This window comes from Rana temporaria, chromosome 11 (genome assembly GCF_905171775.1).
Source record: "Rana temporaria chromosome 11, aRanTem1.1, whole genome shotgun sequence".
In the NCBI taxonomy this organism is placed as follows: domain Eukaryota; kingdom Metazoa; phylum Chordata; class Amphibia; order Anura; family Ranidae; genus Rana; species Rana temporaria.
Genome location: NC_053499.1, coordinates 11,348,122 through 11,362,737, shown reverse-complemented (window position 1 = coordinate 11,362,737; position 14,616 = coordinate 11,348,122). Strand labels below are relative to the sequence as shown.

At 41.8% G+C, this 14,616-nt stretch overlaps 1 protein-coding gene across 1 annotated transcript; it reads left to right on the top strand.

Moving 5' to 3' along the window:
• Positions 1 to 5,792: 5,792 nt before the first annotated feature.
• Positions 5,793 to 9,130, top strand: PHLDA2 (pleckstrin homology like domain family A member 2). Its single transcript, XM_040328033.1, has 2 exons — positions 5,793 to 6,383; positions 8,930 to 9,130. Exon 1 carries the CDS (start codon positions 5,968 to 5,970, stop codon positions 6,346 to 6,348), a length of 381 nt encoding a protein of 126 aa, XP_040183967.1. The 5' UTR covers positions 5,793 to 5,967; the 3' UTR covers positions 6,349 to 6,383; positions 8,930 to 9,130.
• Positions 9,131 to 14,616: the final 5,486 nt, after the last annotated feature.

The following is a 14,616-nucleotide window of genomic DNA, read 5'->3' as shown; positions in this document are numbered from 1 at the left end:
TGCACAAGTTTAGTCAGGCCTAGGGCAGCACAAATCCTAAATACACTACTGTGCTACACATCTTTGTAGATTTGTCATATTGGGAGTATAATCTTTCAAGGTCCTATGATAAGACACTATTGTGCACAATGAGCCCAGGTGTGTGTTAGAAATGATAGTATGTACTACTGACAAGTACTAGTGGAGCTAGGCCAGCATTCCACTATCCCATTGATCAATATGCAGCTTGTGTCTAAAGAGTGCATGTCCCAGGCATGTCCGGACAACCTCCTCAATGTTACGACTGGTATACAGACTAGGGTTGTCCAGATACCGATACTAGTATCGGTATCGGGACCGATACCGAGTATTTGCGGGAGTACTCGTACTCGCGCAAATACCCCCGATACCTAAATAGAATACTTTTTTTGTATTTATCAACATGTTCTATGAAAATTCTTTGAGTTTTTTACTACTGCGTGACAAGCAAATAAAACATTTTTATTCATTTTTACTCATTTTTATTCTTTTATAATGTCTTGAGTTAGAGTTCTTCATAATTCTAAAGAAAATATCCTTAGTCTGTATTGTGGTTTGAAAACTGTCACATGACATTTAAAAAAAGTATCGGTATTCGGTATCGGCGACTACATGAAAAAAAGTATCGGTACTTGTACTCAGTCCTAAAAAAGTGGTATCGGGACAACCCTAATACAGACCATGCATCTGTATGTAGAAATTAGATTATATGATTTTACAATCAATAAAACAATCAAATCTCTTAATAACCTTGAGTGGAATGGTGTTCTTTGACCAAAGGAGAGCGTCAAGCAGTTGTTTAGAAGATAAGAATAGCAGAAAATGTTGATACCGGTAAGGAAATTGAGTTGCAGTCTCGCATCAAATGATCGAATGTGACCAGGCCCGGACTGGGACAAAAAATAGGCCCGGCCATTTAAGACTGAGCAGCCGGGGGGGTGGGGGGGTCGTTGGGGCGCGGCGGGAGTTAATGATGGGATGTGGGGTGAGATAAAGAAATATAGATAGACAGAGAGATAGAGAGAGAAAGGGAGAAAGAAAGAAAGATAGATACAAAGAAAGATAAAGATAGATAGAAAGAAAGGAAGGTGGATAGATAGATAGATAGATAGATAGATAGATAGATAGATAGATAGATAGATAGAAAGAAAGAAAGAAAGAAAGAAAGAAAGAAATATAGATAAATAAAGATAGAAAGAAGGAAAGGAAGGAAGATAGATAAAGAAAGAACAATAGATGAAGAAAGAAAGAAAGAAGGGAAGGAAGGGAGATAGATAGATAGATAGATAGATAGATAGATAGATAGATAGATAGATAGATAGATAGATAGATAGATAGATAGATAGATAGATAGATAGATAAAGAAAGGTAGATAAAGATAGAAAAAAAGAAGGGAAGGAAGATAGATAAATAAAGAAAGATAAAGAAAGAAAGAAAGAAGGGAAGGAAGATAGATAAAGATATATAGATAGATAGATAGATAGATAGATAGATAGATAGATAGATAGATAGGAAGGAATGAAGATAAATAAAGAAAGATAAAGATAGAAAGAAAGAAGGGAAGGAAAGAAGATAGATAGATAGATAGATAGATAGATAGATAGATAGATAGATATAGATATAGATATAGATAGGAAGATAGATAGGAAGATAGATAGAAAGGAAGGAAGGAAGATAGATAAAGAAAGAAATATAGATAGATAGAAAGGAAGGACGATAGATAAAGAAAGATAGATAAAGATAGAAAGAAAGAAGGGAAGGAAGATAGATAGATAGATAGATAGATAGATAGATAGATAGATAGATAGATAGATATAGATATAGATATAGATATAGATAGGAAGATAGATAGAAAGGAAGGAAGATAGATAAAGAAAGAAATATAGATAGATAGAAAGGAAGGACGATAGATAAAGAAAGATAGATAAAGATAGAAAGAAAGAAGGGAAGGAAGATAGATAGATAGATAGATAGATAGATAGATAGATAGATAGATAGATAGATAAAGAAAGATAGATAAAGATAGAAAGAAAGAAAGAAGGGAAGGAAGGAAGATAGCTATATAGATAGAAAGTAAGGAAGATAGATAAAGAAAGAAAGATAGATAAAGGTAGAAAGAAAGAAGAGAAGGAAGGAAGATAGATAAAGAAATAAAGATAGATACATATAGAAACAAAGAATAGAAGAAAGGAAGATAGATAGATAGATAGATAGATAGATAGATAGATAGATAGATAGATAGATATATAGATAGATAGATAGATAGATAGATAGATATCTGTTTTTCTAGAGCTATTTATACAAATACTGGTTACCGTTATTTCCCCTGAAGAAGCCAACGTTTGGCGAACCATGTAGGGATAACTGATCTGTAACCTTAGTAGGCCGTTAATACCTTGACCAGTATTAAATAATGTATTATTGCTCTATTGCTTTTATACACCCATGATTGTATCGTATGTCTAAAATATTTGTGTAGTAAAATAATTTTTAAGTACTATTTGTAATTTCTATTTAGGCACCGCTATAATCCCAATTTCCACTCCCCCTTTTGTTCTAACAAAATAGGGAAGTGACCATACGCACTTCTGGTCAGTGTAACATAAAGGGGTTAATCACCACAGCTTTGTCAGGGACTGTACGGGGGTGTCAGGGGCTGTAGAGGGGGGTGAGGGGCTGTAGAGGGGGGTCAGGGGCTGTAGAGGGGGGTGAGGGGCTGTAGAGGGGGGTGAGGGGCTGTAGAGGGGGGTCAGGGGCTGTAGAGGGGGGTCAGGGGCTGTAGAAGGGTGTCAGGGGCTGTAGAGGGGGGTCAGGGGCTGTAGAAGGGTGTCAGGGGCTGTAGAGGGGGGTCAGGGGCTGTAGAGGGGTGTCAGGGGCTGTAGAGGGGTGTCAGGTGCTGTAGTGTGGTGGTCAGGGGTTGAAGAGGGGGGTCAGGGACTGTACAGGGGGGTCAGGGGCTGTAGAGGGGGTAAGGGGCTGTAGTGGGGGTGTCAGGAGCTGTAGAGGGGGTTTCAGGGGCTGTAAAGGGGGGTTAGGGGCTGTAGAGGGGTGTCAGGAACTGTAGTGGGGGTTTCAGGGGCTGTAGAGGGGGGTCAAAGACTGTAGAGGGTGTGTCAGGGGATGTAGTGGGTGTGTCAGTGGCTGTAAAGGGGGGTCAGGGACTGTAGAAGGGTGTCAGGGGCTGTAGAGGGGGGTCAGGGGCTGTAGTGGGGGTCTCAGGGGCACGGTTGTGCAAAGCAACGTATCGTGAGCGTGAGTCCCGTGGACTCGATGTCTGCCGGGTGCCCGCAATTGTCTCACAGAGAAGCAGAACGGGGAGATGTCTATGTAAACAAGGCATTTCCCTGTTCTGCCTAGTGACAGGACACTAATCTACTGCTTCCTGTCATCAGGAGCAGTGATCGCTGTCGTGTCACTTGTAGCCCAGCCCCCCCACAGTTAGAATCACACCGTAGGACACACTTAACCCCTTCCTCGCCCCCTAGTGGTTAACCCCTTCCCTGCCGGTGCCATTTACACAGTAATCAGTGCATTTTTTTAGCACTGATCGCTGTATAAATGCCAACGGTCCCAAAATAGCGTCAAAAGTGTCCGATGTGTCCGCCATAATGTCGCAGTCACGATAAAAATCGCCATTACTAGTAAAAAAATAATAATAATAAAAATGCCATAAAACGATTTACTATTTTGTAGACGCTATAACTTTTGCGCAAACCAATCAATAGACGCTTATTGCATTTTTTTTTTTACCAAAAACATGTATAAGAATACGTATCAGCCTGAACTGAGGAAAGAAAAAATTGGGGGGGGGGAATGTGGGATATTTATTATAGCAAAAAGTAAAAAATATAGGGCTAGATTCAGATAGCCCTGCGTAATGTTGTGCGGGCGATACGTTAGGCCGCCGTAAATTAGGGCGCAAGTTCCATATTCAGAAAGAACTTGCGCCCTAAGTTACGGCGGCGTAACGTATGTGCTCCGGCGTAAGCCCGCCTAATTCAAATTTGGATGATGTGGGCGTGTTTTTATATAAATTTAGTGTGACCCCACGTATTTGACGTTTTTTACGAACGGCGCACGCGCCGTTCGTAAAAGAATCCCGGTGCGCATGCTCGAATTCCCGCCGCAAATCGTCAATGCTTTAGACGTGAACGTAATTTACGTACAGCCCTATTCGCGAATGACTTAGGCCCCGTACACACGAGAGGATCTATCCGCTGGAATTGATCTGCGGATCAGTTCCAGCGGATAGATCCGCTGGTGTGTACAACCCAGCGGATCTTTTTCCGCTGATTTTTTTCGGGCCGACCGATTTCCAGCAGATAAAAATTTCTTAGCATGCTAAGAAATCTATCCGCTGGAATCGGCTTCAGCGGATCAATTCAGTGGTCTGTACAGACTCACCGGATCGATCCGTCCGATTCCCTCCATCGCATGCGTCGTAATGATTCAACGCATGCGTGGATATCCTTATATGACAGCGTCGCGCACGTCGCCGCGTCATCATCGCGGCGACCGCGCGACACGTCATCGCGATGGGATTTCGGTGCGGATTTCGATCCGATGGTGAGTACACTCCATCGGATCAAAATCCGCGGAAATCCTTGAGAGGATTTATCCGCGGATACGGTCCGGCGGACCGTATCCGCGGATCAATCCTCTCGTGTGTACCCGGCATTACGCAAACAATGTAAAAATTTCAAAATTAGACATGGGAACGACGTCCATACTTACATTGCGTATGCCTCATATAGCAGGAGCAACCTTATGCCGGAAAAAGCCTAACGTAAACGACGTAAAAAAATGCGACGGGCGTACGTACGTTTGTGAATCGGCGTATCTACCTAATTAGCATATTCCTCGCGTAAATCGACGGAAGCGCCACCTAGCAGCCAGTGTAAAATTGCAACTAAGATACGACGGCGTAAAAGACTTACGCCGGTCGGATCTTAGTCAAATCTATGCGTAACTGATTCTAAGAATCAGGCGCATAGATACGACGCCGCAACTCAGAGATACGCCGTCGTATCTCGTCCCTGAATCTAGCCCATAGATTTTTTTTCAAAATTGTCGCTCTTTTTTTGTTTATAGCGCAAAAAATAAAAACCGCAGATGTGATCACATAACACCAAAAGAAAGCTCTATTTGTGGGGAAAAAAGGACGTAAATTTTGTTTGGGTGCCACGTCGCACGGCCGCGCGATTGTCAGTTAAAGCGACGCAGTGCCGAATCGCAAAAAGTGCTCTGGTTCAGGAAGGGGGTCAATTTTTTCGGGGCTGAAGTGGTTAAACGCACATAAAGGCACTATAATGTTAACTAGGCTCTTTGAAATACATACATTTTCTTGTTTGTACTGCAATTAAACCGTACGCGGTGTAAACGACCCCTAAAATATTGTTTTTTTTTTGTATCAGATCCGTTGTATGAACTGCCATTGATCAGCTTTCCTCATTATATGGGCCCCCTAATCCTGCAGCAGAAGGTTGCAGTTTTCGGAAAGGCGTTCGCTTCAGCTGGGTCGCATGCTTGTGGTGAGCCATTTGTCAGAAAGCTTTTAGGATCAGGAATTAAGAGAGAGGATCTCCTTTCCTTTCCCTGGCTTCATTTATGAATGAAGCTGAAGCTAATGTTTAGCAGCCTTGTGGGTGTGACAATGCGTGAGCGCAATCCCAGACACTGAAGGAGACCAGTGACTAAGCACTGGGAGGAACTGCATTCCAGTACTCGTCACTGGAGGGTTGGGAAGGAGTGGCGTGAGAAGTGACATAAATTCTAAGCTATCTCCTCATTCCTCTCATTCACACACCTAGCTGCAGAGGCAGGCACAGCCCCTCAAGCTCCCAAGACTTTGCGCTCTATCCCCCAGGACTGCTTCAAGCCACCAAGCTCCCAATACCAACAGTGGACCAGCGCCCGAGCGATTGCCTTCAACCAGCAGCCCAACAGAGAATGAAAATGCAGGTCTCCGATGTGATCATGGAAGGCGAGCTGGAGAAAAGGAGCGACAACCTCCTCCAGTTTTGGAGGAAAAAGCTCTGCGTCTTGACCAAAGACAGCCTTAACATGTTCGCCGATGGGCAAAAGAGGAGCAAGTGCAAGGAGCTCAAGTTCCAGTCCATAAAGAAGTTGGATTGTGTGGAGAGGACGGGCAAATACATCTACTTCACCATTGTCACCATGGACAATAAGGAGATAGATTTCCGCTGCCCCGATGAAAGCAGCTGGAACGCGGCCATCACCATGGCTCTGATCGACTTCCAGAACAAGAAAGCCCTCCAAAGTTTCAGGGAGCGACAGAACAGTGAGAGGAGGGTGGCTCCATGCAAGTGATCCAATGATTCTCAAGCATCAACCCTATGGAACAGGTGAGAACCGGTTAACCGTCAGTCCTTACCATGAGCAAATTCCTCCATTATCTTTCCATCTGCCTATCATGGCCCGTATTGCCCACCACGTATGGGCAAACCTCATCTCTCCAAAAAAAATATGCCAAATTGAACATGACAATGAAACCCATATTGTTCCGTCTATTGCCTATCCTGGCCTTCTACGGATAGGCAACCTTTGACTCTCTAAATACCTTTAAGGTCCAAACCACAATGCTACCTATAACTCTTCATCTGCTACCAGTCACATTTCCTATTCTCCAAATTAAAAATGCCAAATTGAACATGACAATGAAACCCGTAATGTTCCGTCTATTGCCTATCAAGGTCCATCTGGCCTTCTACGGATAGGCAACCTTTGACTCTCTAAATACTTTTAAGGTCCAAACCACAATGCTACCTATAACTCTCCATCTGCTGCCAGTCACATTTCATTATGGTTTGGACCTTAAAAGTATTTAGAGAGTCAAAGGTTGCCTATCCGTTAAGAAGGAGACAACCTTAGTTTGCCCAAAAACTTCCAAACACTCTACCATGTCACATTTCACCTACAGGTAGTAGCAAACCGTGTCCCTGAGTCACTTGTGGAACTACATGTCCAGGCATGCCTCGTTGGGACTTAAAGTAGCACATTTGATGGAAAGTCAATGGTCGAATCGAGCTCTAGCATTTATCAGTTGCCCCTACAATTCCTCTGTATTTGACATTCCATATATTAATCGGGGGAATCCAATAAATTAGCAGAAAGCTGGAGTCTTTACAGCCAAGCCCAATCCTCTGGTTGCTCAACCCTTCAAACTTCAACATTCAAATATTTCAATTTGAGCAGCCATTACTAATTTCAGTTACCCGCTGTATAAGTTGTGCCCAAATTTAGGTAAACCGAAGATTTTCAATTTTTTTACATAATTTTTTTTTACGTAATTTGAAAAAATTTGCAAATTCTTACAAAATTTATTTGATTTTTTGTTAATTTCAAAATGTCAGGGTGCTAATACTTTTTTTTTTTTTTATATATATATATATATATATATATATAACTCAAGAGTAATTTCATAATTTAGAGCAATAATTTTGATACAAAAGTTGATTTTAGAAACAGTAAGAGAGGCTTAGATTCTGCTTTGTATGCCATGTGGTTTTATGCCGCGTCAGTCACTTGAGGAAGTACCGGTGACAAAAAGGATCTCGCAGCAACGCACATGCTACAGGAACAAAAGCCGACAGCATGTCTAGTTTACCATGGACTCAGGAAGGGCCATCGAGAATTCTATGCCTACTGTACATGATTTTCAATCCTAAATTAGAGAATTCTATGCATATTTTAGTATGGAAAAATACAAAAGGAAAGCACTCACATTGCCACATCCGTAAATTTAATATGTTACAGAATTATGTACTAAATTAGAGAATTTTATGCATATTTTTGTGTTTTAGCAAAAAAAAAAAAATTTTTTTTTTTTTTATAAATCCCTTTATTAATTTTCCATTTTTTTTTCATACAAAAATATACATTCCACAACTTACATTTATCTGCTCTCTCGGGAGCTTCGATAAAATTCCATTTAACAATTATTTCATCTAACAATAAGGGTTTTAGCAACATTGAACAAATATTTATTCCATTGTATTTATTTATTTGAATTGCAAACAAAAAAATTAAATAAGCGTCTTTATTAAATATTCCATAAAGAATTTTTAATATATATATATATATATATATATATATATACTTTTATTATTATCTTATATTATTATTATTTAATACACAATATAACTATATATATATATATATATATATATATATATATATATATATATATATATATATATATATATATATATTTTTTTTTTTGTTATATTGTGTATTAAATAATAATAAATAATAATATAAGATAATAATAAAAGTATATATATATATATATATATATATATATATATATATATATATATATATATATATATATATATATTAAAAATTCTTTATGGAATATTTAATAAAGACGCTTATTTAATTTATATAGTATATATATATATATATATATATATATATATATATATATATATATATATTTTTTAGTTATATCGTGTATTAAATAATAATAAATAATAATATAAGATAATAATAAAAGTATATATATATATATATATATATATATATATATATATATATATATATATATATATATATATATATATATATATACATTTATTAGTATCTTATATTATTATTTAATACACAATAAAACTAAAAATATATATATATATATAAAATATATATATATATATATATATATATATTTTTTTTTATTTTTTTGTTATATCATGTATTAAATAATAATAAATAATAATATAAGATAATAATAAAAGTATATAGAAAAGGTTGTCTACTGGCTTTTAAATAATAAGAGAAAATTGTTATACATCTGTGTAGAATTTTGAAAATTAAATATTATGATATATATATATATTTTTTTTAATTGGACGTTTTAATTTAATAATTTTCCTTTTTTTCCCCCTCATAGGGCCATGATTAATGGACCAAAATGCACGCGCGGTTGCCGGGAGAGGCTCATGAGACAGGAAGTGATTGCCTTACAAGGACACAGCATGTTGAATGACAATTGTTTGAGCTCCACACACTGGAGTTTTTGTCCAAGGAGCTGACGATTGATGAACGGAGAAGACGGATTATCCACGCGATTAGTGTTATTTATTTATCCGCGGAAAAAAAAAGAGCAATACGAACCGGACTGACCCGGGATAATTTATTCCAAAATTCTTTATATATTTGTATTTATTACAATGCGCTTTCCTTCTTAATATATATATATTTTTGTTGTCGAGACCAGTAATTTCCGAATACATGCAATTTGAAATGTTAACTTATTTTATTAAATCTTTTTTTATAAAAAAACATATTCTTTTTTCATTTGTTACATTTACAGAGTTTTGTAATAGGTCAGAAAATTCAGAAATTTATAATAACTTGGGGGGGGGGGGGGGGGGGGGTTGGGAAATGTATGTCACTAGGAGGAATTGTGCCCCATCATTGGTGCCAGTAGGAGGAATTGTGCCCCATCATTGGTGCCAGTGGGAGGAATTGTGCCCCAACATTGGTGTTACTGGCAGGAATTGTGCCCCATCATTGGTGTCAGTAGGAAGAATTGTGCTCCATCATTGGTGTCAGTGGGAGGAATTGTGCCCCATCATTGGTGGCACTTGGAGGAATTGTGCCCAATCATTGGTGTCAGTGGGAGGAATTGTACCCCATCATTGGTGTCAGTGGGAGGAATAGTGCTCCATCATTGGTGTCAGTGGGAGGAATAGTGCCCCGTCATTGGTGGCACTGGGAGGAATTGTGCCCCATCATTGGTGTCACTGGGAGGAATTGTGCCCCATCATTGGTGTCACTGGGAGGAATTGTGCCCCATCATTGGTGTCAGTAGGAAGAATTGTGCTCCATCATTGGTGTCAGTGGGAGGAATTGTGCTCCATCATTGGTGTCACTGGGAGGAATTGTGCCCAATCATTGGTGGCACTGGGAGGAATTGTGCCCCATCATTGGTGTCTGTGGGAGGAATTGTACCCCATCATTGGTGGCCATTGGGAGTAGAATAGGTCCCAACATCAGTGGGGGGGGAAAAAGCCCTGTTGTTTGTTTCATTGGGAATAATAGTGCTCCATCATTGGTGTCAGTGGGAGGAATTGTGCCCCATTATTGGTGCCGCTGGGAGAATTGTTCCCCATCATTGGTGTCACTGGGAGGAATTGTGCCCCATCATTGGTGCCAGTGGGGGGAATTGTACCCCAATCGTGGTGTCACTGAGAGGGATTGTGCCCCATCATTGGTGTCACTGGGAGGAATTGTGTCCCATCATTGGTGTCACTGGGAGGAATTGTGGCCCATTATTGGTGTCACTGGGAGGAATTGTGGCCCATCATTGGTGTCACTGGGAGGAATTGTGGCCCATTATTGGTGTCACTGGGAGGAATTGTGGCCCATCATTGGTGTCACTGGGAGGAATTATGCCTCATTGTTGGTATCAGAATAAGGAAAGGTAAGAAGCTCTGTCAGATTTTTATCACTGACTGTTATCTTGTTGAAAGATTTTCCCTTAACTTTCTCTAGAGTTGTGTCACCCAAGCAGGAAGTGAGGGAAAATCTTTAAAGGGGACACAGAGAGCACTAAAAATCTGCCCTACTTTTATGAAATAATGTTTTTAATGCTGTTTCTCTTTTCCTCCCACTTCCTGTCCTTGTAATATGTTGTCACCGGGACAGGAAGTGAGGATAAATCTTCCCAATGGGGCCATAGACAGTGGTAAAAAACAGAAGTTCTACCCTTTCCCGACTTATTAAAAACAAAACAAACAAAAAAAAATGTTTGGCCTGGAGATACACAACCATCCAGGTCTCTTCTTGCAACCAATTTCGGCCTTCAAAATGGCCGTTGGCTGCCATACTCTTTCTTACCATCCAATCGTGCAAAAGTAAGGACGCCCATACAATCGTCGTTTTTTTTTTTTTTTTTTTCATTCAATCAGAGGGTTGAACGGAAAAAAAAAAAAGATCCGATTCCCCCATCCACACATTCGGAGGGGGGGGGGGCTTCTCCCCCCGGGATATTGTGTTCTGCCCTCCCAATCAACACCCAGAGAGGGACTTAGGGCCAGATTCACAAAAGGAATACGCCGTCGTATCTCTGTTTCTATCTATGCGGCTGATTCATAGAATCAGTTACGCATAGATAGCCAGAAGATCCGACAGGTGTAATTGTTTTACACTGTCGGATCTTAGGATGCAGTACCGCGGCCGCCACTGGGGGGAGTTTGCGTCGTAAACCAGCGTCGGGTATGCAAATTAGCAGTTACGGCGATCCACAAAACTTTTTCCCGTCGTTACGTCGCCGCAAGTGTTAGTTTGCCGTCGCAAAGATAGGGCACCTTTTACAAAGTGTAAACTTACTACACCATGTAAAAGTATACCCGTCTTTCCCGCGTCGCTTTTTAATTTTTTTTAAATTTTTTTTTCTTCCCGGCGCAAGTCTTTTTTTCACGTCGCGATTCACAAAACGTTGGCGCTTCGTAATTTCGCGCAAAGCACGTCGGGAAATTTGCGCCGGGAGCATGCGCAGTGCGTCCGGCGCGGGAGCGCGCCTAATTTAAATGGTACCCGCCCCATTTGAATTGGCCCGCCTTGCGCCGGACGGATTTAGGATACACCGCCGCAAATTTCCAGGTAAGTGCTTTGTGGATCGGGCACTTAGACAGAAAATTTGCGGCGGTGTAACCTAAATCGGTTACGTTACGCTGCGCCCGGGCTACGTGAATCTTGCCCTTTGTCTGGGAAATGTTTTATATTGATGAGGTCATCATGGAGAGTAGCAGGGGCATAACTACAAATCATGGGGCCCCCCCATAGTGACATTGTGACCCCACCAGAAACCTCCCTACTGTCATTGACATATAGTGGGTGGGGGGGGGGGGGCGGATCTACTGAAACTGGAGCACAGAATCTGGTGCAGCTGTGCATTGGAACCAATCACCTTCCAGGTTTTATTGTCAAAGCTTAACGGAACAAGCTGAAGTTAGAAGCTGATTGGTTACCATGCACAGCTGCACCAGATTCTGCACCCTCCAGTTTTAGTAAAACGAAAGTCTGCCGATTCACATTGAAGCTGGTGCGGGAACCACATGCGATTTTGAACAGAAATACGATTAGAGCGTTGAAATTCCCGCCTTGCGCAAGCGCGCCCCTGCCACGAGCTCCGTGACCGTGCCAGCGGGACCCGCAGACTCGATGTCCGCCAGTGTCCCGCGATCGGGTCACGGAGCTGCAGAACGGGGAGATGTCAGTGTAAACAAGGCATCTCCCCGTTCTGCCCAGTGACACTGTCACTGATCGTCTGTTCCCTCTCATCGGGAGCAGCGATCAGTGTCGTGCCACTCGTTAGCCACGCCCCCTAACAGTTAGAATCACTCCCTAGGACGCACTTAACCCCCTACCTCACTCTCTAGTGGTTAACCCCTTCACCGCCAGTGTAATTTTTACAGTAATCGGTGAATTTTTATAGCACTCATAGGCGTGCGCACAGGGTGTGCCAGGTGTGCCCAGGCACACCCTAATCCCCCTGTTCAGCACAGATTCCCCCTACTGCCCAGGCTCCCATTTCCCCCCCGCAGCGCTGCCAGCTTCCCTCCTCTCCTATCGGCTGTTGCTGCGGGGATGTTTTAGGAGTGGGGAAGGGGTCAGTAAATATGTAATTTACCGGCCCCTTCCCTTTCTGAATGAACATCGTGAGTGATCGGTAGTGTGTGTTTGGGCTTTGGGATGCACACCCTAATGCAATAGGCTGCGCACACCTATGAAGTGTCGCAGGGGGGGGTCAGGATCACATGATAGGAAATGTCACAGGGGGGTTCAGGATCACATGATTGGAAGTGTGACAGGGGGGTCAGGATTATATGCTTGGAAGTGTCACAGGGGGGTCAGGATCACATGATAGGAAGTGTAACAGAGGGGGGGTCAGGATCACATGATTGGAAATGTCACAGGGGGGTCAGGATCACATAATAGGAAATGTCACAGAGGGGTCAGGATCACATGATAGGAAATGTCACAGGGGGGTCAGGATCACATGATAGGAAATGTCACAGGGGGGTCAGGATTATATGATAGGAAATGTCACAGGGGGGTCAGGATTATATGATAGGAAATGTCACAGAGGGGTCAGGATCACATGATTGGAAGTGTGACAGGGGGGTCAGGATCACATGATTGGAAATGTCACAGGGGGGTCAGGATCACATGATAGGAAATGTCACAGGGGGGTTCAGGATCACATGATTGGAAGTGTGACAGGGGGGTCAGGATTATATGCTTGGAAGTGTCACAGGGGGGTCAGGATCACATGATAGGAAGTGTAACAGAGGGGGGGTCAGGATCACATGATTGGAAATGTCACAGGGGGGTCAGGATCACATAATAGGAAATGTCACAGAGGGGTCAGGATCACATGATAGGAAATGTCACAGGGGGGTCAGGATCACATAATAGGAAATGTCACAGAGGGGTCAGGATCACATGATAGGAAATGTCACAGGGGGGTCAGGATCACATGATAGGAAATGTCACAGGGGGGTCAGGATTATATGATAGGAAATGTCACAGAGGGGTCAGGATCACATGATTGGAAGTGTGACAGGGGGGTCAGGATCACATGATTGGAAATGTCACAGGGGGGTCAGGATCACATAATAGGAAATGTCACAGGGGGGGGGGGGGTCAGAGTTCGTGTCGACAACATTTACAATCCTTATAAAATACAGCGATTGATTTGCGTCATCTTGACATGAACATTATCTTTGTGCCCCTTCCACCCCCCATTGGGGTCCTCTTCCACCTCAGGCCCTATAGGAGTCACTTTGGCCGCTTTGGCTATTGTTACGGCACCACTTTCCAGATAAATGATAAATAAATGATAAATACGTTTGGAATTTTGCACCCGGTCAATATTTAGACGTTTCTGGTTAGACAGGTTTAATAAATGTCTGTGCCCCCCCCCTCCCCCCCTGTTCTGGGGGGGTCATTCCAGGAATCCTCGGCTCTGTTAATCAGTTCTTTCCCCGACTTCCTGTGATCTTTACCCCGTTCAGCTCCGTGACCTTTCCCCGTCATTGCAGTCTGGTTTGATCTTGCGACTCGGTTTCATCATCTAAACTGAAGAAAGATAATACCGGCGGGGGGGGGGGGGGCAACGCGCTCTCATGAGACAAAGATGGATATTTACTAGTAGAATTTTGAAAATTTAAATGACGCAAAATGAAAATCGTTTTACAAATGAAGGAATTTCTAATGCCGCGTACACACGGTAGTTTTTTGTGATGAAAAAAAAACGTCATTTTTAAAAACGTCATTTAAAATGACCGTGTGTGGGGAAAACGTTTTTAGGTCTTCTGAAAAACGACCAAAAAAAAATTCAAACATGCTTTTTTTTATGTCGTTTTTCAAAACGTTATTTTTTGTGTCATAAAAAATGATCGTGTGTGCGCATGCTCAGAAGCAAGTTATGACGCAAGCTTAAATGGAACAGAGTGCCGTTGTACGTGCTGAACGTAACCGCGTTTTGCTAGAGCATTTTGAAAAAACGATGGTGTGTAGGCAACGTCTTTTTTAAAATGAAGTTTGAAAAACGTCGTTTTTTTTTCA

Excerpts from the sequence above, each read along its gene's own strand:
- PHLDA2 (XM_040328033.1), top strand. The coding sequence starts at position 5,968 with ATGAAAATGCAGGTCTCCGATGTGATCATGGAAGGCGAGCTGGAGAAA.